Source organism: Xyrauchen texanus, chromosome 22 (assembly GCF_025860055.1).
Source record: "Xyrauchen texanus isolate HMW12.3.18 chromosome 22, RBS_HiC_50CHRs, whole genome shotgun sequence".
Classification (NCBI taxonomy): Eukaryota; Metazoa; Chordata; class Actinopteri; order Cypriniformes; family Catostomidae; genus Xyrauchen; species Xyrauchen texanus.
In genome coordinates, this window is record NC_068297.1 from 16,421,192 (window position 1) to 16,449,105 (window position 27,914).

The window sequence follows — 27,914 nt, forward strand, 5'->3', positions numbered from 1 at the left end:
TTTCATATTTTCTGCACTGATGGGATTCCATGTTACATTTATATTAAATATTTTTCTATTCAAAATAGAATTTCATAAAGTTAAAAAACAAAAAAAGTCCTGTATCTGTATATTGTCCTCTTTTCTCTTTATCACACTGTTTATTCCTCATATGTACTTATGTACTTTGACACTGCACCTCATTCGTGAAACACAAAACAACGAATCAACCGAAAAACCACTTGCTTAAATCAGCAGAGGTCACAGTGAACATATAAAGAGTTATTTGTCTAATTAGGTGAAAGCAGACAAAGTAATGCACATTTTCTTGGAGTGTTTTACAGGCTTGGTGATATGATGCAGTCATATGTTCTTTTATAAAAACACAAATTTGAATTGTACATGTCAAATCTAAAAGCAAAATAAACAGAAGGCAAAATACCAAAAAGCTACAGCAAGCCGTTCACTCATTCTTTAAAAGAACACAAATTAGTTTATTGTGCCAAAATTATTTTGTAATCTCATTTTTATATATCCTATTGCCATCTAACTGTTAAAAAAAAAACTATACACGCAACATTTGTGTACACTGTACAGGGTCTGTGGTCAAAACAAAGACAAGATCAATGTTTAAACCAACTTGTTAATCATAAATTGTTTCATGTTCATTTAGTATAGGCATATTCTTAGTAAGAAATAAGCAGTATTCAAGATTAAAGAACATTAGTTTTCTTTTAAGTCAAGATTAAATCAACTATTTTTAAGGAATTTGTAAGAATTCTCATGTCTTTATTGTGACTCTTTGGACAGTTAGTTTACTCATTTTAATGTTTGTAAAGTAAATCAATTCAGCAGGGCTGCTCCTGATACTGTGTCTCTGTGGCAGTAAAAAAGTCCTCCAGTACGCTGCGCAGGTATTCAAATGTGGGTCGGTTGTCTGGGTTTAATGTCCAGCAATGTTTCATGATGTTATAGAGAGCCTCAGGGCAGTTATCAGGGCAAGGCATGCGGTACCCTCTCTCAAGGTTTGCGATCACCTCTGGGTTTGTCATTCCTGAAAGATTGAGAAAGAGACATTATGAAAGAATTTCTGCAAATGAATGGAATAGTTCACCCAAAGATCAAGAGTCTGTCATAATTTACTCACTCTTATGTCGTACCAAACCTGTATGACTTGGGGGATGATGCTTTAAAGCTGAAGTGTAATTCTGCGCTACTAGTGCCACCAAACAAAATAGCAAAAATATGTTTTCGATGACTCTCTCAGTCTGTCGCTGATTGAACCAACAGATAGTCCTATCCCTAACTTAAGTTGCCAAGTCGGGCTGGACAGGTCGCTCAAAACAAACCAAGCAGTTTTTATAGTGCCAGAGACAGTATTTACATATTTTGAGGTAATCAACTTACGAAAGGCTTATTAATAAAATGTGTCTCTGCATATTATGCTGGGATAAGAGTTAAGTATTTTAACAAAAAAACAAAACGCTTAAAAAGACACAAAATTCTCATTCATGTAATTATGACCCGAACAGTGCTTTGCACTGGGGCCTGTAAGATCCAAGATCTATCATATTTCAAATTGTCCAAAGCATAAAATAGTTTTTTTTGTTGAGAAACAACATAAAAGTACATTTTCAGTAAGAAATCTCAATGCCCGTGGCCATTCGTGGCACGCCAGGAAAAAATGCACTATAAGAAAGTTGTGTTTGGAACGATGTGCAAGTAAATTATGACAGTTTAACATTTTTGGGTGAAAATTACTTTAACAAAAGGATATTATGAATGCCATGCATAATGCATTTTCCATTTATGTCACTTCCATCAGTAGCGGTTCTAGCTTGTTTGGCACCCTGGGTGAAACCCGCTTCAACACGCCCACAAAGTTGTTGACCCAAGATGCCGCCCTAAATCCGCCACTGCTTTCCATCATCAAAATTAGGTCAATCATGGTACATTGTTTGTTCATTACCTGGATATGGGATTCTTCCATATGTAACTATTTCTGTCAGCAGCACTCCAAACGACCAGACATCTGATTTGATCGAAAAGGTACCGAAGTTTATGGCCTCAGGCGCCGTCCATTTGATAGGAAACTTTGCACCTGAATGGTTTAAAACAAAAGACATGTTAATCTCATCATTTGTGTTGGTTCCAAACCAAGATTAGCCCTCATTGTGAGATATTTTAACACAGCTTCATTAAAAGACTGAACAGTGCCACACGGGTGCCAGCTAGCCTACATCTGGATTTGATATTTACTCAATCAAATATTCCATAGATTCAATAGAGTGCTATATTGCTGATAAGGTCTGATGCCCATCTGGACTTTTCTTTCTTTCTTTCACATGATAAGGTTCACTGTGGTAAACAAACAGTATATGGCATTTTTGCTTACCTTCTCTGGCTGTATATTCGTTATTTTCAATGAAGCGGGCGAGGCCGAAATCAGCTATTTTGCAAATGTGCTCTTCAGAAACCAAAATGTTGGCAGCTCTAAGGTCTCGATGAATGTAGTTTTTCTGCTCTATGAAAGCCATTCCCTCTGCGACCTGCAGGAGGCAGTGCAGTGTTAATAAGTGTGTGTGTGTGTGTGTGTGTGTGTGTGTGTCCAGGTATTCCCTACAGACCAAATGTCTCCACAAGGATAGTAAAACCTGGGTACTGTATCCAACAATGCAATATACTAGACCTTCAATTCCAGCGTGGCAAATTAACCAAAAGTAACATCAACCAAGATTATTAAGGCTAAATCTCCTACTTGACTTGATCAGACATAAAATAATGAAAATACATTTAAACTAAGAAATTGCCATATTTATATCCAACATGATAATTAAATGCCTCTTGCTGCGATCTTGTGACAATAATGCACCATAGTAATGTTTGAACTGTTTGCTGTTGCATAATGCATAACGTTTCACAGACTTAAAAAAAAAAAAAAAAAGTAGGCAGAATACAGTATATACTGTGCACTTTGCACAAGGCTACCATTCCAATCCAAACTTTTAAGCACTGAAATCTTTTGCAACACTGTCATATTTTGACATTGCGGACTGTGTGTAAGTTTGTTCAGTGAAGTGTTATGCCTTGAATATGTGTGTACTAAGTCCTAGTTAAGAAATGTTTCCAGTTGATATGAACATGACTGAATGTTATTACTTAGAGCAGAGGTTAGTATGAATGGGTGTGCATGCATCTCTTATTTCCTAAATGTGTGTGTTGATAAGAGGAAACAAGTTGCCTGAAGCACTAATTTCACCAAGACCTCTAAAAACTCATAAATAATCTCAGAAACGTTATAGAAAAGTTTAGCTTCAAGATATCACACATCATCTAAGCATGCTAATCCCTTGAGCAAATCTTTTCTTTTTGATGCCATGACAAAAACATGCCAGATCTCACTTTCTCTTTCTTCTCTCGTTACATTTTCCCCTCCATACAACTAGAACAACATTTCAATGAATCTCTCCAGAGATGAAAAACGACACCAATGTTTTTTGATTAGGCTCTTCCCTTTAAAGAATTTGCGTGAACTGTGTGTGTGTGTGTGTGTGTGTGTGTGTGTGTGTGTGTGTGTGTGTGTGTGTGTGTGTGTGTGTGTGTGTGTGTAGAGAGAGAGAGAGAGAACATCTATCCCAAGTCACCCTCTGACCTGCACCCCTCTAGCAACACTACTCGATAACATCAGTGTTTTCTTAATTTCTCCAGAAAGTTCTGTGCGGCACAGAGCACATCTCCACACTTCAATCATTACACATTGAGTGCATGAGTCATTGTTACTAAGACATTAATGATGGATGTTTGTGTGTCTTTTATGTCATGATAGATTAAGACCACATGACAATTAACTTCAACATGATCAGTCTATTCTAGGAGAAAACCCTCAATTATTTCCACTCAAAACTATTAATGATTTTTTGCTTTCCACTGAAAATGGCATTTCCAGTTCATGGATTATGTGAACAGTTCATGGAAATACCAGAATGATGACCTTTACCAAACAAATTCTACACAACGCTGGGCCTGTGTTCATTCCTGATCTGTTATTGCCATCCCAGATGTGTAGGTCTTTGCTTCTTTAGCAGAACACAAACTAAGGCTACGTCTACATTAATCCGGATACATTTGAAAACTGCGTTTTTGTTTCAATATGCTCTCCGTCCACACTAACGTTTTCCAAAAGTTGCTCGTCCACACTGAAACATGAAAACGCTTAAATCGTGTCACTGCGCATGCGGAAAATCCCCATTTCATATAAGGTCTGAAATGCAATTGTCCTCGTGTTCCGTCGCCGGACACGAATTCCGAGTAAACTTCCCTTCACCTTTGAAGGAATGCAATGTAAAGGTTGTACAAAGTGAAATTTATTTTTTAACAACTCTATCAATGTGAGTATCAGGCACAACAGCGCCGCTATAACAGAGGCCTCCATCTTGATTGTTTTGGTTGGATAGATCACATGCCTAAAAATGCGTCATCGTTTTAACAGTTCACACTACAACACGAAAACAGCGTTTTCAAATTCATCCAATTTGGAGTGCGTTTTCTTTCAAACGAAAATGTATTAGTGTGGACTAGGCCTAAGATTTTTTTGAAGAATATTTCAGCTCTGTAGGTCCATACAATGCAAGTGAATGGTGATCAAACGTTTATAGCTCCAAAAATCACATAAAGGGAACATTGAAGTAATCCAAAAACTCCAGTGTTTAAATCCATATCTTCAGAAGCGATATAATAGGTTTATTATATGTATGTAGGTTTATTTATTTTTTAAATGTAAGTCCTTTTTTTACTGTTAATCTCCACTTTCACTTTCATCTGAAAGTCACATGTGGTGTCTGTTTAGTTTCCCTTTCACATCTGAAAGTGAAAGTTAGAGTGAAGATTTAGAGACAAAAAGGACTTAAATATTGTTCTCTTTCTTACCCACACCTGTATTGCTTCTGAAGGTATGGATTTAACCACTGGAGTTGTATGGATTACTTCAATGTTTCCTTTATATGATTTTTGGAGCTACAAAGGTCTGGTCATCATTCACTTGCACTGTATTGGCCTACAGTGCTGAAATATTCGTCTCTTTGTGTGTGTTCTGCTGAAGAAAGAACGTCATACACATCTGGGATGGCATGAAGGTATGTAAATGCTGAGAGATTGTTCATTTTTGGGTGAACTATCCCTTTTATTTTCATTGATTTGGTGTAGTTCAGCTTACCTGGGCAGACATATCTATCAGTGTATTGATGGTTAAATTGCATCCTTCTGGAGTCTTCAGAAAATCTACCAGGCTGCCTAAAATCAGAAACAACACAGTCATTTTATTATGTATACAGCAAAGCATAGAATTTGGGGTAAAAGTTGTGAAATGTACAGTATGTAATGCACTGACAAGTTTATAATTCTCAGAGAATTTCAGTAAATTGCCTTTAAGTAATTAAGTAGTAATCTCTTGCTTAAAAGATTATATAACGTTCATCTATTCAATTAAAATGGTGCTCTTAATAATGTCAAATGAATTGGCAAGAAACTTTGAAATCTAATTACTGTAACATATACCATTATTGAGATTGGGCAGGATATATGTTGTAGCTTCCAGCAAGCTTTAAGTGGGACTTGATGGGAATATTTAATGTTGAAAGTTTTTGTTAGATTTTTTGCTTTTGTTTATTTTAGTCATTCATAAGGCTGTCTTCAGCAGCCTTTTTAAAACATTCTTTAACCACAACGGAATCATACAGGAAGCAAAATCTCACTGTATGTAATTTTAGTTCAAAAGGCAAAAGGAAACTGCAGATAGATGTATGCTGTTGTTTTGATGCCTAAAATGGTTCTATAAGGTCTCATCAGACTTCAAATGTAACAGATTAGATCCAAGAACTAGAACAAAACAAATGCAGGAAATTAGTGAAGCCAGTTTTTATCAGTCTCAAAGACGTGTTAAATGCCACAGTTGTTACTTTTGAGACAACGGTCTATATTGTAAAAGTGCAAAACCAACTGACCTTGAAGGAAATTCCCACAAAGGTGTAGTGCAAATTGCCCTCTTAGGAATTCAAGCAGCAAGCGCACTATTAGATGTACACACTCCTTTCATCTCAGATCGTATTAGGGTGTAAAATTCAAGGTTGTGGGTTAGCCATACTTAGGATGAAGTTCCTGTGTTTTTAATCATTCTGTCATTGTCTCCATTGTTAAAAAGGAAACAGGAGTGGAAAATGGCACCTCAACCTCTTGTTTTAAATAACAACACATACAACAATTAATATGTGGATCCTAAACATAGAAATGTAAAATGTACAAGCTGTGCCCAGTGTTTTACAGCTTCCTTTAAGAGGGAACACAAAGCAAGTCCATTCACGAGCTGCTGCGCAAACCGTGCACTGACGTTGTGGTAACATGACTGCTCCTCTTAGAATCTTTTGTTTCCGTCAGCTTTAATGTGACATTCTAGAGGCCCAACAAACCTCTCAGGGCCAATAAGACACACAAGAAGCACACAGAAACAATGCATACTGTGTTGCACGTGAAATAACATGCATGGTCTTGGAATACACCTGTGATGATTACATAAGGTCTATTGTGGCATTAAAAAGAGAAAATATTATAGGGTGTGGAGGTCTTTTCTGTGAGCACCTGTGACCATTTATTTGTCTGATTTATTGTGGTAAGTTTCTGGCTGGTTGGTTCTGAACCGAAAATCATTGCCAATACTTGCCTATGGAACAAAGACCTTCTTTCTACCTCACACTGTATCTCCTCGTTCTCTCTACCAGTCTCTCTCTCCCTCTCTCTCTACTTCTGCTATTGCCTCTCTCATTCTCTATTCAATGTGATGGAATTCACACTGTAACTGTGACCCTGCTTTCTGTGAGAGGTTTACAAGTGTGGTTTTGACTGAGTGCTTTGCATTGTTCTAAGTAGGTTGCAGTGAGATGCCTTGTGTGTTTATGAGATTCATTATGCATTAGTAGTTAGAGAAACAAGCCAACGGAGTTGCAGCTATACTCTTTAGATCTTTAGCTCTTCAAGACAAGCTGCTTTAATGGTGCGTTAGTGTTTCAGGATTAATTAATTGTGGGGATCTGTATGCATAAAATAATAATTGTATCTTCACAATTAATCTATTATTGTCCCCTCAAATACTTTTAATATATTATCTTGACCTAATAAAAATCCTGTAGGCAGATATTATTGAAGCTTGAACCCACTGTTTTAGCACAAAGTAGGAGAGCACTTGTGGAGTGCTCAGACATGTGACTGTTATCCAATATAGTGACATTGTTTCACATATTTGAATACAATAAGACAAATGATAGGAAATACTGTAATTGTCAGGGGTGTGCTGTGAAGTTTTCAATACATACATATATAAGTACATACTGTACATACAAGCATACATATATAAACATATATATATATATATATATATATATATGTAGAGCAGAGGAGTGCTGGGGCCGGGCTGGAACAACGGTCAGCCTGATGGGGCGCTGAGGGATAAATGCGGCCGGTGACGATGGTTTGAGAGAGAGAGAGAGAGAGAGAGAGGAGATATACAGGCAGCTGCTCTGTGTGTTAATGTTTGTGTGTTTTTGGTTCAGTTTTTCATTAAACTATTATTTATATTGCCAAGCCTGTTCTCGCCTCCTCCTTTCCCTTAACCGCTTTACATATATATATATATATATATATATATATATATATATATATATATATATATATATATATATATATATATATATTTAAAATGTGTTCAAATTAATTATTAAATTGTGTATACTCATGCATTTGTGATGCAAGGAAAGTCCTTTAATACCTTTTACTTGATGGTTCCAGATTACATTTTTTAAAGTTATTAAAAGTTTTTGTTTTTTGTAGAAAATGCTATAAATGTATTTCAAAGATTTGTGAAACCAAAGTGGAAACAAAAATATTTCCACAAACCTGACAGGTGTTTGAAACTAGATTTTTTTTTAATAGATTTCTCATTTTTATCACCTTATTTGTCAATGAATCTTGATCAATGAAAAGAAAAGGTTATAATCTCATAAAATTAGGAAGCAGTCATCAACTATTACCTAATACTTTAAGGCAAAGTATGTTTTACATTTACATTTATGCATTTGGCAGACGCTTTTATCCAAAGCGACTTATAGTGCACTTATTACAGGGACAATCCCCCGGAACAACCTGGAGTTAAGTGCCTTGCTCAAGGACACAATGGTGGTGGCTGTGGGGCTTGAACCAATGTCCTTCTGATTACCAAATTACCAGTTATGTGCTTAGACCACTAAACCACCACCACTCCAGTTTTTTGAGTTGTGTCCCACACTATAAACTGTGCTCTGAATTAATTTAATCAAAGTGCCGTATTGTCCTAAATAAAGCCAATAAAGGTTGTTTTTTTTTACTACATGGAAGCATGGAAGTTTAACGCATGTGATGCGTCTTCGCTAGCTTTAGCACTTTAGCCAACCTCAGTCCAACACTTATATCTCAAATATTAAACCGTTAGACCACTTAGATCTTCTTGTAATGAACTGTTGGCTGTACCAAGATCAAGATTAAAAACTAAAAGGTGATTGAGCCATGTCCCGTGATGCTTGGCGAGAAATATGGGCGTCACTTCCGTTGTCAAGTAAACACAGCTGTTGTTAAGATGTACGTCCATTCATTCTTTCATTACGGTGTTGAGATTTTGAGGAGAGCGGTATGATTTCGTGTGGACATACATCAGTCACTATACTAGTGTGTTACTGAATGTTAATAAACTGCCAAAAAGTCATAAAGACAAAGAAAGCCTGGAAAAAACCGGCAGCTGTTTCTTCCTGATGCAGTTCAGATTTAATCCAAGCACAAATACAACATTTCAAGGAGAATAATATGTTGTTTTAGTGGAGTACCTGTGTTAGTTCAGCTTCAGATGTGTGTGCTTGTCATCTTGTCACCCTGCATGTTCAAATCGGACAGACACACTGAGGAAGAGCTGTGAAGTTCTTGGGTATGCAATCGCTTTTTGAAGTTGTTTGATCAGATCGAGCTTCATCAACCCCACCCCCACACAGTGAAGCTAGGTCAAAATAAATTTTACATTTTCTGAAATTACAACTAAACTTTAACTTTTTCACAATAAAATCAGAAAGAGTTGATCGACTTTTCTTTCATCAAAATCGGTATACGTTGACTGAAATGTCAAAACACTGCCCCCAGTGGCCAAAGTGGTAAGTGTTGTAGAGCAGATGGGCACATGTGAGCTCCATTTATGTCCAGGAGAGGTCACCAAAAGCTAGTTGTGAAGCACGTTGTTTTCAGCTTTACAGGACGTTATACAATGAAGAGAAATCATATATTTGTAGATTCAATCCCCAAACTCAAACCTTACATTAACCATTAGTGGAGTAAAAAAGTAATGTCAGAGGAACATCAAAACCTCTAAATCATGCTAGTCATTGATTATTCAAACATGGTTATTGCCTGGCTTTGAACCCTAGTCTTCCATGCAGCTGATGCAACACGCTGCCAATCACAGCAGGTGGAAAGGTAAACACAATGAAACCACTGCAAACATGGCTGATAAGAATGCTGCATGTCAGTGCGCCGGCATACAGTCGGCGATCCTAGGGTACCAAAACTATCGGAAACATCATGCCAACTTCACGTGTGATCGTGTTGGTTCCAGTTAAACCCACTGCACAGGTTCAGCTAGTAGTGGTCACTCGTGCAATGTAAGCAATGATGTACATCCGAGTCTGTGAGATGGAGGGAAGTTAACGAGGGAAGGGCATACAAATTTGAAGTGGAACGCAGCTATTAACTGTATTAACTCTATGAGGTGTAAGTTTGTGATTGTGCTGCAGGTGTCTGCATACGTCAGATACAGTATGTCCTTACTCTGGAACACTAGATTTACGACCATTTTCAAGTACTTAAATTACAATGCTTTTGGCCCATAATTCTAAGATGATTCGTACAGTTGTTTCTATTACATAATTGGGCTTATAAATGCTTTGGGGTAACGAGGCCAACGCAGACTGAAATGACAAGCAAACTGCATCTTCATGAGGCATATATTTTTCCGGATTTGTCTGCGTGCTAGGGTATGGCAAATGCCACAATCTGCCATATGCAAATGCTGCTCCTGACTGGAATAATTGTTACCTCCAAATTGTGCTCGTCACTGATTATGTGAATACGGTTACTTCTTGGTTTAAACACAGGATCCAACTCGGGTCTCCCATGCTGCTGACACATCGTGCTTACGGTCATACCACAAGGGAAGATAAACATGTTTGAGCCAATGCAAAAATGACTTGGACTTCAGCCGTCTGACTTGGAAATACTTGTACTTTTTAAAACCAAAGATAAGAGTTGTATAATTAAAAGTGTGCAGTAAATCAAAAATTAATTTCCCAAATAAACGATTAATTTGATTTACAAATCTGCATGTCAACGCTCCTTATTCAACCAATCAGACAACAAACCAATCAGCTTCCACGAAAGCTGGACCAAGTTTGAAGACCGCGGCGCACATTTAAGGACAAGGACACAGCAAAAATGATTCCAAAGGTGATATAATTGGGATATATTAAATAAAGGGTTAAAGGCAACAAAAGGATTGCAACATGTAGAACCTGTGGTTCCAAAATGACAGACACCTCGTCGACAACGTCCAATTTTGTGAGGCATCTGAAAATCCGTCTGTGTGACACAGTTGGTGAGGATGCTCTCGATGGTGCAGCGGTAGAAGTTCAGGAACTAATGACTTGTTTAAGACTTGAAGCTAAAAGTTGAGGACTTGTAAATTGACTTGGACTTGACTTGAACTTGCCTGCCTTGACTTGGGACTTGACTTGGAACTTGCCTGCTGACTTGGGACTTGACTTGGGACTTGACTTGGGACTTGCCTGCCTTGACTTGGGACTTGACTCGAGACTTTAATGCAATGACTTGAGACTTACTTGTGACTTGGAAAACAATGACTTGGTCCCACCTCTGCCTAATTGTCATATTCACCATTAATTACTATTGTTGTATTTTCAGTGTGAATACACTACATGGACTGATGACACTACAAAATGTCATAGAATAGTGCAGAAGTATGCAATTTGCGAAGCACCTATTGTTTTCATTGTCTGGCCAGATTGAGAGCTAGTTCATTGCCAGAATAAATTCGCAATAAAGAAATGTTCAAAAAGCAGGGGCAAAAAGAAGGAGTGGTTGGAAGAGAATATTTTTTTAACATACTTTAGAGAAACAGAAAGTCATGATTGAATGCGTATTGGTCCTGAGTATTTCAACAAGAGTGTTAGAGAGCTAAAATGGTATGATGGGACACAATTTAGAATTAATGTGTTTTTACAACACTGAAGTGAGTAACTGTATGTTCTGCAACACTAAGGTGGGAATGCCAGTTATGTCACACATGTTCTGTATGCCATTTTCAAGAGGGTTTGTGAGAGACATCATAACTTTACAGTGAACAACGACAGCATGAATCAGCATATTTGATTAAAGACCAGCCAGTATGGATGAATAAACATTATGGGCATTAGGAACTTTCTCCTTAAGTTAAGATTTAACAAGTTAAAAAGAAAAAATAGAGAATTTGCCACCAATTTTCAGATTAGTGGTTGACCTAAACAATTTTCAATGACAGATGCTTCAACTTAAATTAGCCCCCACCACCATCTTGAATATTTGTTTACATCCTTGAAAAAAAAAAACATTCTCCAAGAAAAAATGGGAGATATAAGTGTTGTACATGTTTAAAAAGATGTGATGTGATCACACCTCATCCGTCCAAGAAAGAGAGTCAGACCACAGAGAATCCTCACATCTGAATGTGTAAAAATCCTGATGCAATCCATGAAAGAGACCATGTCAAACTGCCCCTCTGAAATACCCCTACACAATGTGCTGAAAATCAATCAGGTGTGGGAGCTTTGTTTTCATAGAAAGTGCACAAGTGTTGAACTAATGTGTGCTTAACGCATACAAAAACATTCAAACACACTATACTCTGAGAAAATGGAGCTCAGATAGAACGTCCGCCGCTTGTAAGACCATGCAACCCTGATGAAAGTATAAGTGTTTTAAATTTACTCAATGATTGTTTCTGGTTTTGTAAAGGAAGTTCAGGTGGGACACAACGATGAATTATTTAATACTAGACATGGAGGATTTGTCATTGCACTGATCTCTCCTGTCCCTTGTTTGCATGAGTGTGTGTGTGTGTGTGTGTGTGTGTGTGTGTGTGTGTGTGTGTGTGTGTGTGTGTGTGTGTGTGTCTCACCATTCTCCATATACTCTGTGATGATGTAAATGGGTTCCTGTGTGACTACAGCAAAAAGACGCACTAGTCGAGGGTGCTGCAAGGTCTTCATCAGGTTTGCCTCCACCAGGAAAGCACTGATGGACATGGTGCCTGGCTTGAGATTCTTGATAGCCACTCGACGACTGTTATTATACAACCCTATACACAGAGAGAGGGAGAGAACTACAGATTATCTAAGCACCAAGATAACGTTATCTGGCTAGCATAGATCAGGTTTGGTTGAAAATGCAGAAATAGTCTTGGGTCACCATCACAGTAATCCATTTATGTTTGAAATCAAAATTTTCTGTTTCCTAACTTCATCTTTTTCCAAAATATTTGGTTATTTGGAGCTTTTCTAAAAGTCTCAGTTTTCGGTGGAGGAAAATGCCGTTCCAGTGTGTATGAAAAGTGTAAATGTAGCAAAATCAATGCATTTTCAACTAAAATATGGACGGTGTGTTTGTAAAGAAAAATTTCTGTTTCGTGACAAATGTGAATTTAATTATTTTATAAAATATATTAGTATAATTAAAATGTATAATTTTTTTGGAGGGGCCCTTAACATTATTGACAGTGCAAGTACACATCCAATCGCAGAGACAGAAAAAGTCCTTACTGTTGACAAACCTCAACATAAGTGTGGAATAGACAACAAATCTTGTCCTGCAAAAACAGACATATATTGAATTCTTTAGTTTTTTACTTTAGAGCAAAGTCTGGCTATTTCATTGAAGTCTAAGTTATCCTTACATGAGGACCATGTCCCTCAGAGTCCAGCTACAGTCTTAATGGAACACGCCTGATCCAGTTAATCAAGGCCTTCATGATTACTTGAAAATTTGGGATTCTCAGCTGCCACACCAATGGAATCCTATGGAGATCCCCTAGACACCCTTTCAGTTCTCTGAGAAACTCTGTTATTTCTTGCAAGAACTCAAAACAACTCTAAAGACTCTCAATGGTCCCTTCACTAACAACATCATAAAAAAAGACTTTGAGGTTCCTTAAGTGCATAATTAGCATATCTGAGGCTCTTTTAAAGCATGTCTAGTGGATCTTCACCTGTTTGGCATGATGTCATGTCTAGATGTGTTTTTGTTCATGTTTTATTTTCATGTCTTTTATCTTGAAATTCTAGTTCCTGTTTCATGTCATGTGGTTCCCTTGTGTCTTGTTTTCATTGGATTATTGTCTTATGTCTGTGTATTTATGCCTTCAATTGTCTCTTTCCAAGTATTGTTAATGTAACCGTGTTTGTTAGTCAGGTCATAGTCAAGCCATAGTCTTTGTACGGTTAAGTTGTTAACTGCACAGTTAAGTTGGTTGCTATGGAAACAAAGGACAGGAAGTGGTTAAAACTAAGGCATTGAAATAACTTTCACGGTTCTATTTTTAGGGCAACACAAAGGAGAGTATTTTACAGCTAAATTTGTCATATGTTTGGAAACTGGACATTCAACATTGAAACACAAAACACATGAAGTCATAAACTGCTATTACTGTTATCACTAAACTAAAAATGATATGAATAATATTATTTGTTATTAATAATAATATTAAATAACAGTAACTAATATAAGATCAATTCATTTGAGCTAAAATTCAGCATTAAAAGTGGTGGTGGTTAGTTACCAATGGCTATTGAAAATTATTTATTGTACAAGTGAGTGCATGAAATGGATGAAAGTAAACAAAAGGCTACTGAAAAAGATTAAATAATAACAACAGTAAAATAAACAATTATACTGTAACATTTAATCATAATAAAATATATAATAAATAAATATGTGCATGTGAGTTAGTCCTGTGGCCAACCAAATGTTGAATCCGCTAATACAGTGATCTGATTAGCTTGTGATTCACTGCTAAACAACAGTCAAACATTCCGACACGCAAGGTAGTTTCTTAGACACACTCACTCATATATAGATTTGCTTTAAGAGCAATACACACCAGCCTGCAGATGCGTGTTTTGAATGTCCCATAATAATAATCTAATAATAATCTAATTCAGCTCTATCAGACTTTTCTGATAAACATAGATAGTTCATGCCTGGCTGGAGACAACAACTGGATCCTGGCATGCAGGTATGTATTTAGTTTTAAGTATTTGTAGAGGCAATATTTTTACTGTAAACAGGACAAATCAAAATAATATTATTTTCTTTTTTCAGTGTTGATGTCAGTTCTACTTACCCATCCACACTTCTCCAAACTGCCCCTGGCCCAGTCTAGACTCTAGTTTGAGAGATTCACGGGGCACTTCCCACTCGTCGTGCCACCAGGGCTTCTGAGGTACTCGAGTCTGACACGGCTTCACCAACCGAGTGCACAGTCCATCAGACTCTCCTGAACAGAGAGAGAGAGAGAGAGAGAGTCCATGTTATTCCTACTGGACAAGGAATACATTTGACCTCTGTGGAGATTTCATCTGATCAGAATTTTCTTATAAAATGTGATCTCAGACTCAAAAATGTGTGAGTCTGATGAATACAGAAATGTTTCATGTAAGGCCTGGCTACACATACGTGAATAATGTTTGATGAGCTCTGAGAGGGAGTTAAAGGAGATCTTGGTGGTTATGTAGAATCCGCCTGCGTCCAGGTTGCGGATTCTGTAGTGCTTGATGATGTCACCCTGCGTGTGATCCAGGTCTCTCACGGATAGTGAGAAACTGCCTAAAGGTCCACAGAATAACCCAGAATTAGAGACTGCCAAGTGTGCAAATACAGTTCTCACACATCCATATTCACAACACTTACAATTTCATTTGAGTAATTTTTGAAGATTAAGAGGAAAGTGTATCACTTTACAATAAGGTTGCATTAGTTAATGCATTAGGTATTATGAACAATCAATTAACAATATATTTTCTACAGCATTTGTTAATCTTTGTTAATATTAGTTAATACAAATACAGTTGCTCATTGTTAATTCATGATAGTTTATAGTGCATTAACTAATGTTAACAAATACAACTTTTGATTTAAAAAAATTATTAGTATATGTTGAAATTAACATTAACTAAGATTAATAAATGCCTAATAAGTGTTGTTCATTGTTAGTTCATGTTAACTAATGTTGTTAACACTGTTGGGGGTATTGTTACTTTTATTGTTACTTTTATTGTTAAAAGTAATGCATGTAATCAGATATTTTATTAATATCAAAAAAACTGAAGAGATTGTATTTGGGTCAACATCCAATGCTCATACAATCACCTAAAGGATTATTAGGAACACCTGTTCAATTTCTCATTAATGCAATTATCTAATCAACCAATCACATGGCAGTTGCTTCAATGCATTTAGGGGTGTGGTCCTGGTCAAGACAATCTCCTGAACTCCAAACTGAATGTCAGAATGGGAAAGAAAAGTGATTTAAGCAATTTTGAGCGTGGCATGGTTGTTGGTGCCAGACGGGCCGGTCTGAGTATTTCACAATCTGCTCAGTTACTGGGATTTTCACGCACAACCATTTGTAGGGTTTACAAAGAATGGTGTGAAAAGGAAAAACATCCAGTATGCGGCAGTCCTGTGGGCTGAAAATGCCTTGTTGATGCTAGAGGTCAGAGGAGAATGGGCCGACTGATTCAAGCTGATAGAAGAGCAACTTTGCCTGAAATAACCACTCGCTACAACCGAGGTATGCAGCAAAGCATTTGTGAAGCCACAACACGCACAACCTTGAGGCGGATGGGCTACAACAGCAGAAGACCCCACCGGGTACCACTCATCTCTACTACAAATAGGAAAAAGAGGCTACAATTTGCAAGAGCTCACCAAAATTGGACAGTTGAAGACTGGAAAAATGTTGCCTGGTCTGATGAGTCTCGATTTCTGTTGAGACATTCAGATGGTAGAGTCAGAATTTGGCGTAAACAGAATGAGAACATGGATCCATCATGCCTTGTTACCACTGTGCAGGCTGGTGGTGGTGGTGTAATGGTGTGGGGGATGTTTTCTTGGCACACTTTAGGCCCCTTAGTGCCAATTGGGCATCATTTAAATGCCACGGCCTACCTGAGCATTGTTTCTGACCATGTCCATCCCTTTATGGCCACCATGTACCCATCCTCTGATGGCTACTTCCAACAGGATAATGCACCATGTCACAAAGCTCGAATCATTTCAAATTGGTTTCTTGAACATGACAATGAGTTCACTGTAATAAAATGGGCCCCACAGTCACCAGATCTCAACCCAATAGAGCATCTTTGGGATGTGGTGGAACGGGATCTTCGCGCCCTGGATGTGCATCCCACAAATCTCCATCAACTGCAAGATGCTATCCTATCAATATGGGCCAACATTTCTAAAGAATGCTTTCAGCACCTTGTTGAATCAATGCCACGTAGAATTAAGGCAGTTCTGAAGGCGAAAGGGGGTCAGACACAGTATTAGTATGGTGTTCCTAATAATCCTTTCGGTGAGTGTACATTGCCTGTTGTTATACATAAGGAAACTATCAGACAGGTAGGACCATATAAATACCTTGGAGTGATGATAGATAATACGCTATCATGGAAAGATATCTTTTAATAAAATATTTTTTATGTGTTTGTAATGGTATAGTGATTTATAAAGTAATAATTGTGAATGAACATACCGTCATGCAGGAAATATTTCAGACAATGTCTGACGATAAAGTCAATATCATATCATCATCATCATATCATCATAGACTTTTTCAGTAACGAGAAAAGTAATGCAATATTTTTTATTTTAGACCATAATGTCAGACTTACATTTCGGTAGCATTAAAAACAATTCCATTCAAGTTGTATCAACATGCGCCTTTGAAGTTGTGGCATCTGTATGCACCATGGATCAACTCAAAGCAAGCTTGCACTGAGATGACTTAAGTGAAAAATATTCATTTATTCATCAGACTTATTCCTTGAACATGTTAGACTGGCATTCCCCACTGAATTTTATCCTGACTTCTGAAAAACATCTTATGTTCAATCTGACAGCACATGATGACAGATATGATGCAGGTTCAAGTGTTGGACTTTGCTGCTTTAGGTAAGACAGTGTTTATTCTTCATTATTCATATTGGCTGCCATGTTGATGCAGGGTCTGAGACCGCAAACCGTGAGCGGGGTGGGGGCTCACTGCCGACCGCCTGGAGCAGGAGAACCGCTGCCAGGTGTGGGGGAGACCCCTTCTGTTCCCCGAGAATGCTATGGGGCGTTCCATCCGCCAGGGGCTGGAGGACTGCCTCCGATCCACCCAGGGAAGTGCGGCTGACGTCCACTAGGGGGTGGAGGAGTGGCCGAGGACCAAGCTACGGCATATCGGAGAACCGGCGTGTAAGTGTTTTTTTTTACTTTCTCTCTCTCCTCTCTCTCTTCCACTGCCGCTCTGTGTTGGCCTTTTCCCCTCTCTTTTAAATTTAACAGTGTTTTTTGGGGGGTACTACACTGTTACACAAAGTACATTAAAATATTATTTATATTATCAAGCCGGTTCTTGCCTCCTCTTTTCCCTTATATCCCTGTACATTGATGTAATGTGAATCCTTTTACATGGAACAGCGCTCCTTGATTGCTCGTATTACTACTACATTAATTAAGCTAGGACATTGTTTTAAAAGGCTTTAAATGAACAACTTCAGCATTAAGGCTCATCACAGCTGAGAGACACAACAGACTGTTTGATTACAGAACACAAGTTTGAGTTTCCACATTGGGTACACACTCTTTAAAATGGCGGAGGACATCTCTGTTTCTATAGTGAATGACTCTTGCATGGCTACTGCGAAATAGGGAGAAATATCCCCACTTGGATGCTATTTTTCCACTGAGAAAGCTGACCTTCAGAAAGCTGACAGCATCTCTGCTTGGGAGTGGCAACAGGTGATCGCACATGCTCCATCTCTCTCTCTCTCTCGCTCTCTCTCTCTCTCACACGCACACACACACACCCATCCATCCTTGTTTATCCAATAATATGTTAGAAACAGCACAAGCCGTGATACTATTTATTAATGGACGCTTGGACGCATCATTTGTTTAGAACCAGCAATGGCAGATTCTGATCGGTCATGTATGAATGTTCCTAATTTTTAATTAGTTAATTTAACTGTTATATATAAGCAATATCACACTCGCAATTGTGCTATATGGCCCTACTTCAGCACTGCTGTAATTACCTACGGCACTCTTGCTCATGTAATATTGCTTAAATATCTAGCAGTATTTTAGAGTGGAATGAAATACGGGGCAGTGGTGGCTCAGTGGTTGAGGCTCAGGGTTACTGTCCAGAAGGTCGGGGGTTCAAGCCCCAGCACCACCAAGATGCCACTGTTGGGCCCTTGAGCAAGGCACTTAACTCCAGGTTGCTCCGGGGGGATTGTCCCTGTAATAAGTGCACTGTAAGTCGCTTTGGATAAAAGCGTCTGCCAAATGCATAAATGTAAATGTAAATACTTTAGAAATACTTGACTTTTCCTTGACTATATAACATATGATCAATTTCCATTAAATTTCAGGCCTGTAAATTACCATTTTTAAAATTCCCTTTTATTTCCAGGTTTACCATGACCGTGGGAACCCTATGTCTAACATTGTGACATATCTTTCATAGTGAATCTTGGAAGGAAAACCAGTCTTCCCCTGCACTGTAATGTGATAGCACTGACTGTGGTACCCTCATGTTATGCGTTTGGTTTTCTGTTAGAAGGTAGAAATATAGGTAGAATATAGTTTTACGATAGGTAGAAATATATTTTTCTCATCAAGTCCTACCTGGTGTGGTCTCACTCTCTCTGATGAGGAAGGAGCCCTGTGTGTTACCAGGGGCCAGTAATTGCCTCATGGCATCATTCCTGGAGAGATTTTTGAAGAACCACCTGCAATGCAACAATATTATCATGTAATGATTACATTAAAACTAGTATTTTATAGTTTTAATATTATAAAATTTGAATATTATAGTTTTGACACATTCATCAGCACATTTTGTGTCTTCATACATTGGATTATTGATTTTGGCTTTTGATTGTCTGGATAATACAAAGTTGGGGTGTTTTGTTCCTCCTGTTATCAGAAGAGAGACTGAATACACAGATATGCAGTCACAGCAAGTACTGGAGAGATTTAATATAGTAATGCTTTGAAATTAGTCTTATTTGCTCTTTGTTTTAAAGTTGGAGGTTTTAAGACAAGGTGAGGTCAGTCATAAGAGGCAGGGAGTACCCTAAATGAATATCACTTTCAGTCACAGGTCTGGGCAGCATTTCCCAGATCTCATTGTAGGGGAGCTTATTTGATCTTGTCTTTTTGCCTTAGCAGCTGATCTTTATATACTTGTATTAAATGGCATACTCAAAAAGTTTATTTGAAGATTTACACATTTCAGCTTCATAACAAAATTCCATCAAATTTAATTATTAATCTTTAAAAAAAATAAAGTTGAAAAAAAAAAAAACATTTTGAAATGCATAAATATTAAAAATAGGCTCTCTCTCTCTCTCTCTCTCTCTCTCTCTCTCTCTCTCTCTCTCTCTCTCTCTATCTATATATATATATATATATATATATATATATATATATATATATATATATATATATATAAATTTATATATATACCGATCAGCCAACATTAAAACCACCTGCCTAATATTGTGTAGGTCCCCCTCATGCCACCAAAATAGCACCAACCTGCATCTCAGAATAACTTTGAGATTATAGTCTTCTCACCACAATTTTACTGAGCAGTTATCTGAGTTACTGTAGACTTATCTGAGTTGACCTCTCTCATCAGCAACGCATTTCTGTCCACATAACTGCTGCTCACTGGATATTTTTTAGTTTTTTTGCACCATTCAGAGTAAAATCTAGAGACCGTTGTGCATGAAAATCCCAGGAGATCAGCAGTTACAGAAATACTCAAACCAGCACATCTGGCACCAATAATCATGTCACGGTCCAAATCAACGAGATCACATTTTCCCCAAATCTGATGGTTGATGTGAACATTAACTGAAGCTCCTGATCCGTATCTGCATGATTTTAATGCACTGCTTTGCTGCCACATGATTGGCTGATTAGATAATCGTTTGGATGATTGTTGGTGCCAGACGGGCTGGTTTCCTGTGATTTTCACACACAACAGGCTCTAGAATTTACTCAGAATGGTGCCAAAAACAAAAAACATCCAGTGAGGAGCAGTTCTGCAGGTCAGCAGAGAATGGGCAGACTGGTTTGAACTGACAAAATCTACAGTAACTCAAATAACCACTGTGAGAAGAATATAATCTCAAAATGTTATTCTGAGATGCAGGTTAGCGCTGTTTTGGTGCCACGAGGGTGGCCTACATAATATTAGGCAGGTGGTTTTAATGTGTGGCTGATCGGTGTATTTTTATTTGTATTTTTTTTGAGCGTATAAAACATTTGTTTTTCAAAATAACTTTTTAAAGGCACTCTCAATATTTTTATCTGTTTTGTTAAATTTAGTTAGAATTTGAATGCCCCTATCCCTTCAACCACACACCTTCTCTTAAAAACCCTGCCCTTAGAGTATTCTCTGATTGACTGAAATTGTGTGAGTCGCTCCCCTTATTGCTGTGTACAGAGTGTATGGCTGTTAGAGACAAGTGTGATTTCTTAGGACACCTATTTCAGTGATATCTGTAAGGTAATACAGACATTTCATGCATGGTATTCCAAAAATGTATTTGATTGCTTCCATGGATTTGACTTGGTGTGGACGGCATGCTGCTGGACTGTATGTGCTCTATGAACTGGAAAAGTGTTCTGAAAACATATATGTGCAGTCGCTCCCTAGAGTGCTGTATGACTTACGGTTCTGACTCCATGGTGTTCAGTTTTGCTACAAAATTTTGTGGTATATATCCCCTCTGCCCAGTAGACAGAGACTCGGCCATGTACCATTCAGGGTCATCCCTTAGAGACACACAAACAGAGTACAATTAGACGCATGACAGTCTAAATACTCTTAAAACTGCAGAAACTGTGAAAAATAACAGTGGAAACCTTGACTCTGATCTAAACATCTTTCACTTCTTTACACACGCACAAAAATCCAAGATCAACAAAATTTACATTTAATGGTATTTTAATAAATATCATGGTCCAGTTTTTCAATACAGTTGTAGTGGATAGTGACTTAGTTAGTCCATGCAGTCTGTGCTTTCAGAGGCATATGTTTTGGGGAGAAACAACCTGAAATAAGTAATTTTTCTGTGAAAATCTTGACATCTATTGCACGTCTGTTGCACTTCTGAGAGAAGTGGTGCAAAAACCATATATGCAAGGTAAGCAATGCATAGGGGTGCCAGCGGCTCACTAAAGGTGTTGCAATCGGCCTCCTCGACCCCCACCCCCCAAGCTCAATGCTTAAAATGGATACGTGGGGCACAAAATATAGTTTTGCATACCTGCTCAGAAATGTGTAGTTGTGCCCCTGCCCCCAGGTATTCATGAGAACTTGCATTGTTTTTAGCTCTGAAACAATCATTAAAACCTAAAGTATGCCATCGGAACACTTGCAATATGATGCACAAGCCGCATGGACTAGTTTTATGATACGTTTGAGTGGATTGTTAGCTTAAAAGTGAGTCATCAACTGCCATTGCATTGAAAAACCATACAGGAATATTCAATTAAACATCTCCTTTTATGTTCCGTATTAGAAAGAAAGTCTTACGGGTTTGAAATTACCTAAGGGTGAGTAAATTATGACAGAATATTCATTTCTGGAGGCACTGTTTCTTTAAAATCTAAACGTTGAGTAGACCCTCAAGGGTTTGTGAGATTTAGTGGCTTTATTTTTTAAGTTATCAGCTGATCACCCATCAATTGGTCAAACATATCCTGTTGCTCTAGTCTATAGAGTATATCTGTTATCAACATCAGAATGATAATAAAAAGTTTACTCATTTAGGATTTTCATCTTCTCCCCCTTCGCAAAGCCAAGGTCATCACTGTGGCTTGGCTCATATTTGTATATTGCTACCACCAGGTTCTCTGGAATACACAGATTGCAATAGTGAGCTGTCTGATCAGGACCCATGTGGGTGTCCCTGCTGAACCCCACAGTAAACGTCATGTGTTCCACAGGTAAGTAAAGGTTTCATCTCACCCGGAAGAGGAGATAATGGTGGAGGTGTGTACTGGGATGGATACGGGATCAGAGGATCATAGGACTGTGAAAGAGAGACAGCGATGGACAAAGAGAGAATAAATAAGGCATGAAAGATCTACTGAACTAAAAACTATTCAAGAAAAATGAAAACAGTAAAATGGTATTGCAGCATATTACAAATATCATAAACCATGCAAAGCCACTTCCTGAAACAAGGTGGAACCTTAATTCTTTCATGGACATCCTATGAAACAAATACCACAACAAAAACAAACATTCCAGCACGTTCATCATTTTACCTATGCCATAAACAACATGTGTTGTTCTCCTTAATTGTTAATTCTTCAATACAAACAAATTGCATGAGGAAATTTGCCTCAAACATAGCTAGACATTTTAGTACCTGACTGATTGCAAAACAAAGGCTCATTTCCCTCCATATTATATATCAGTTGACCCGTCTGAGGAAAGAGTTATGGCAGGGCAAAAAGAGTAGGAACTGATCAAATTAATTGCTAATGTGTTGTTATTTTGTGTTTCGGTTTCTGCTTCCGATGTTTCAACAACAGGTTTCAATTATATCATGCAAATTCAGATTGAAAGATCACCTCACAATCCAAAAGCAAATTTTCCATTTTCCTTTCAAGGTTAAACCATCAACATGCATGTGATTATTTTACAAAAGATCTTGTGTAGCACTTTGTGATACATTGTTGTGTTCCCACATGTGTCTTATATAAACCACAAAGATTGTGACTTATATATTGCAGAGAATGACTATGCCACTTCCTTTGTCTATCTCTGTTTCTCTCTCGCTTTCCCGCTTCCTCTCTCTCTTCTTCTCACACATATAATTAGTTTTCGGTCTCTAAGTCTCTCATTAAAACCTGACTTGAGATCTAACTCTTCTCATGTCTCGCAATCCTAAATGGTGTGATAAGAAATTCCAAATATTTTCATTTTTTACAGTAATGCATTATTGAGGATCACAAAGCCTTTCTGCATCAGTCAGGTGGACAACAGGTAAAAGATGTCTTATGTGTTAAGGTTACATAATATTCACTACAGCAGATACAAAGACCCAGTCCTACCTGATTGGGTGGAGGCTTTGGGCAGTTACACTGGTCACACCATTCGTCTGGATGGTAGGAGAATTCATCTTCAGGATCAAACGAGCCACAGTTCCCCATATTTACTATGCACAAGACAAAACAATGGCAACAACGATAATGATTATGACTATATTAGTGATAAATCAACTCTTATTTGGTCATTGTTTCATCAATAAGGGTAATTCTTTCAAATCCAGTGAAACAAAAGTTCAGAGGAGTGGCAATTGAATAAATAAATATGATCTGTGAATATTATCTATTTGTTCATATATGCTTGAATGTCATAGTCTTTATTACCGTACATAAATTAAATTGCGTGAGATAGCTCACATTGGAACAGAGAGAGGATTAATTACAATATATTTCCTATTTTTTTCAGCAAAGAAATCACAAAATATTTTGTTATAATATAATATACTAATATAATATAATTTAATATAATATAGAATAACATTTTTATTTAGTTAAGTCTTTGAAGTAAACAAACAGCTGTTCTGGAGCAGATCTGTAAAGGAGGTTAATCCTCTTTATAAATTCTAAATTCCAACTCACACACGGAGTAAACGGATGAATGAACAGATCTGGGTCTTTGATCCGTACATTTCTGTTTTCACTTGTCTTGAACATATTGTGTTTTAGTGTTTAACTTGCAGGCATGGGTGCCTGTACGTGGTTGAAGGAGTATTAATATAAGTGTTATTTGGCTTTATATGGAAAACCTGGCAACATCAGTGAATTTCACATATATATATATATATATATATATATATATATATATATACATTTTTATGCTCTGCTCTAAAATATGTCCTTGGTTAGAATTTGCTCTTGTGTAGAGCTTGTGTTGAACAAAATTGCTCGCAAACTGTGGTAATATTTAGATTTGTTAAATATTGCTAAAAATGGTGGGAATTATAAATATATATATTATCAAAATTATACAAAATAAAAATAAATAAATAATCCTTATCCAGTAATCACAAATAGCTGGAAAGGTCACAAAAAAGCCATGGAAATTCCTTACTCAAAAAGTGTATATAAAAATTACTGTGCATGGATGTATGCACTGTATGGTATTTTATCCACAAGCCTTTTCATTCCCAATACACAGATAAATAGTTTAATGTGCCAAATTTGTGTCTCTGTGGGATTTGGACCCGTGAGAAACAGAATTTTTGGGTCAGGAAAAGTGCAACTCTTAGGGTCAAACAGAAAACTGTGAACTCTTGGGACTGTTTGGGAGCACAACCCAAATCAAAGCAGGATATACCAACAGAGACAAGATTTTCCACTGACCTCAGGCCAGTTCCTGACCCTACCTAGCAACAGTGAAAATTAGTCTCGAGAGGTCAGATGTTTTGAGCTTGTAGTGTAGCCAATGTTTTGCTGTAGCCATTGTCTCATTTGTTAAAATAAAGTTGAATAATTGTGTAAACTAGTGTTTTAGTGTATAGAATTTTTTTTAACACTTTACTGCTGATTTAAAAAAAAAAATTTTGCCATTAGAAAAAAGCTACAGAAGAGCAGTGAGCTTGTTGAACGTGTTGTAATGACAATGTGTTTCTTTTGAGAAAGCTTCCCACTGCAGATTTTGGGCTGATTCGGGCCCCTTAGTCGCTCCCTGTAGTATATGTTACAGAGGATGTGTTTTTCTAGGGCTGAAATTAAGCCAAACAGATCGAATGCCGCTGGAGTCCCACAGACTAAATCATAGGATTTTCTCTCCTTCTCACAGGAGTTAATTTGTTGTTGCACTGTCTGAACATTCTGTCAGAGATCAAACAGAGGTCAAGAGGTTGAGAGGAAAGGAATAAACTTTACTGATTCACACCAAACAGTCCAAGTAAAAAAGTTGCCACACTTAAGATTGTAGGATTCATTATATACAAATATCAAACCAAGTGGCATTTATTTTGAACAAGTGTCGCACAAACACTCTTAGAAAAAACATTTTAAATGTTAGCTTAGAGCTGGTACAAAAACAGGAGATTTCCTCCTTGAAATTGCTGTACAGAGATTTTTGAAATTCACCTTAAAAATAGCACAAATATTTATTCATGTGGATTTTTCAATCCTGTGACTGTAGAGAATTTGGAAGATTCTTAGTTGTTTTAATGTTTGCTTTCAGTGTCAAAACAATGATGCTACACAGGGGTGTAAAGGTATTGAGTAAGTAAAGTATTATACTTAAGTATTATTTTTTGGGATTTGTACTTTACTCAAGTGCATTTTAAACTTAATACTTTTACTTAATTACATTTCCAAAGAAAAAATTATACTTTTGACTCCTTATCTACTGCTACTTCTACAGATTTGACAGTTATGAAGTCAAAAATGATAATACATATTGCAAATATATATATATATAAATATAAATCCAAAAGGCTTTTGCAATTAAATGTGTACATGTCATTTACTTCTACACTTGACTTCATATTTAAATCATCTCTATACATTTCTTCTCCCTATTTGCTGAACTAGTTTTGTTGTTGTTAGGCAGCTAATAATTATAATAATAACTATAAAACCAGCAATGATGATAATAATAACAATAATAAAAATAATGGAATCTGAGTAAATATTAATTGTGAATTGTATTGAATTCATCCATATGCTCAACAGCAAGGTTTGGTAGCACAGAAAACAATTCACAAAACCAACAACATTACTAACATTCTTCAAAGCTTCTTTTGAATTGTTTTATATTTCTCTATGTCTCAAGAGGGTGGGTGCTCTGACATCGCAACTCGTGAGTGCCTTCTCCCATGCAATGAACACTGCATGACTATGTCAACGTTTTTGCTAAATAAAATTATGTGGTTCATAAAACATCTCAGGATGTTCCAAAGTGAAATGTCCACTATGTGGTGCTAAAAGCGAGTGAAATGTTCTCCTGATCAGATGAGGTTCTTAAGGTTAATGTTCTATCGAGATTTAAATCAACAAAATCAACCTCCCTACCTTAAACCTAAACCTAACATAATGTGTGAGATGAAAAACTTGATTTCTGAAGCAACCGTGTAATTTTGTGATGCTTCTAAGAAACTTTCAGCTCACTCACGTGCTCTTCAGGACTTGGACCCCATTTCTTTGTATATGCAATACTCAGTCAGTTGAGCTACCATGCAATTTGACCACACTTAAACAAGCTTGTAAATGTAGTTGGTTATGTAATGCAAATGTTAAAATGAGTCATGCCCTATAGAAAAAGTGTTTAAATGTCATAAGATAGCACTGTATGTTCTGCAGTTTTACTCGTGATTTGGTGTGAAAAGAGATAAAAGTCATTGTTGTTTTAGTGCCTCTAGTGTTCATTCCACCAGGAAATTTACATACAACAGGCCACATAAAAATAATTTTGCAAAAAGGTTGTTATTGTAACATGATTCTAAAAAAGATTTGCAAATGCCACTGTCAGTGGAGACAGTAAAACGGTGACTTAACATACCAACCGATTTTAACAATCAAACAATCTACTCTCTCTGGATTTTATTCTAGTTAAAGTTCCTTTTTAATACTTAATATGGATTATTTTTTAAATTCACTTAAGTATGTTTTTGGCTAGATACTTGGACTTTTAATTGAGTAAACTTTCCACTCGGTATCAATACTTTCACTTAAGTATAATTTCGGAGTACTTTTTACACCCATGATGCTACCATACAGAAGATTATGAGAGAATCTTGATTTAAAATCATGTGTAGCTTTTTATCTGAACATGAATTGGAACATAAATCCAACACAACCTGAACTAACATTCAGACATTATATTTTCACTGATATAATTCCTTGGTGAAATGGTTAACTTGCCAGTTATGTCACTAATTAAGATTGTGAAGTTTAGTGTTGTAGCACTTTTGGACCAGAGCAATTTAAAGATTATTCACATGATTACAAAAACTCTCACATATATTTATCTACTTCAAAATCATAATATTTTTTGGCCTGCTTTAAAAATATGCATATATTAAATCAAACTTAAGATCACAATGTCTCACCCAACAGATAATTTGTTGATTCAAAACAGACTACTTGATTTTACCTTGACCAGTCTGATAACTTTGACTCAATTGACACTCTTCTTAATGATTAATTAAGGTAAGAAAATGTAGAAGCCTGCTTGTAAATCATACCTTTTCTGTTGACAGAAGTTTCAGATATCAGTGATTGGCCAGATAGGCAGGCATTGTCATGTTTTTAGCTTTAAATTTTATAGAGAATACATTCTTCCACACAAAGCAACCAAAGATTAGACAATCCAGCAGACTGTGAAGCCTCACTCTGTTTCGAAGACATGTGCTGCTAAAGTGTCAAAAGTTGTGAAGTCACGTCACAGTTTAACTTCTCACCTTAACAGAAGCACATTATTTGTGAAGGCATCACTCTTACACACA

The 27,914-nt window shown here is 37.0% G+C and overlaps 1 protein-coding gene across 1 annotated transcript; it reads right to left on the bottom strand.

Annotated features, from left to right (window-relative positions):
• Positions 1 to 125: 125 nt before the first annotated feature.
• LOC127662246 (tyrosine-protein kinase Lck-like) lies at positions 126 to 27,805 on the bottom strand. Its single transcript, XM_052153361.1, has 13 exons — positions 27,654 to 27,805; positions 23,500 to 23,603; positions 22,406 to 22,469; positions 22,200 to 22,290; positions 21,106 to 21,207; positions 19,045 to 19,148; positions 14,821 to 14,970; positions 14,489 to 14,641; positions 12,269 to 12,448; positions 5,192 to 5,268; positions 2,375 to 2,528; positions 1,949 to 2,080; positions 126 to 1,033 (listed from the first exon to the last, which is right to left on the bottom strand). Exons 2-13 carry the CDS (start codon positions 23,596 to 23,598, stop codon positions 828 to 830), a joined length of 1,512 nt encoding a protein of 503 aa, XP_052009321.1. The 5' UTR covers positions 23,599 to 23,603; positions 27,654 to 27,805; the 3' UTR covers positions 126 to 827.
• Between the last annotated feature and the right edge of the window lie 109 nt (positions 27,806 to 27,914).

Excerpts from the sequence above, each read along its gene's own strand:
- LOC127662246 (XM_052153361.1), bottom strand. The coding sequence starts at position 23,598 with ATGGGGAACTGTGGCTCGTTTGATCCTGAAGATGAATTCTCCTACCAT. Across the intron at positions 22,291-22,405 it reads ACCATTATCTCCTCTTCCGG|AGAACCTGGTGGTAGCAATA; the intron begins GTGAGATGAAAC and ends TGTGTATTCCAG. Across the intron at positions 2,529-5,191 it reads TGATAGATATGTCTGCCCAG|GTCGCAGAGGGAATGGCTTT; the intron begins GTAAGCTGAACT and ends TGCCTCCTGCAG.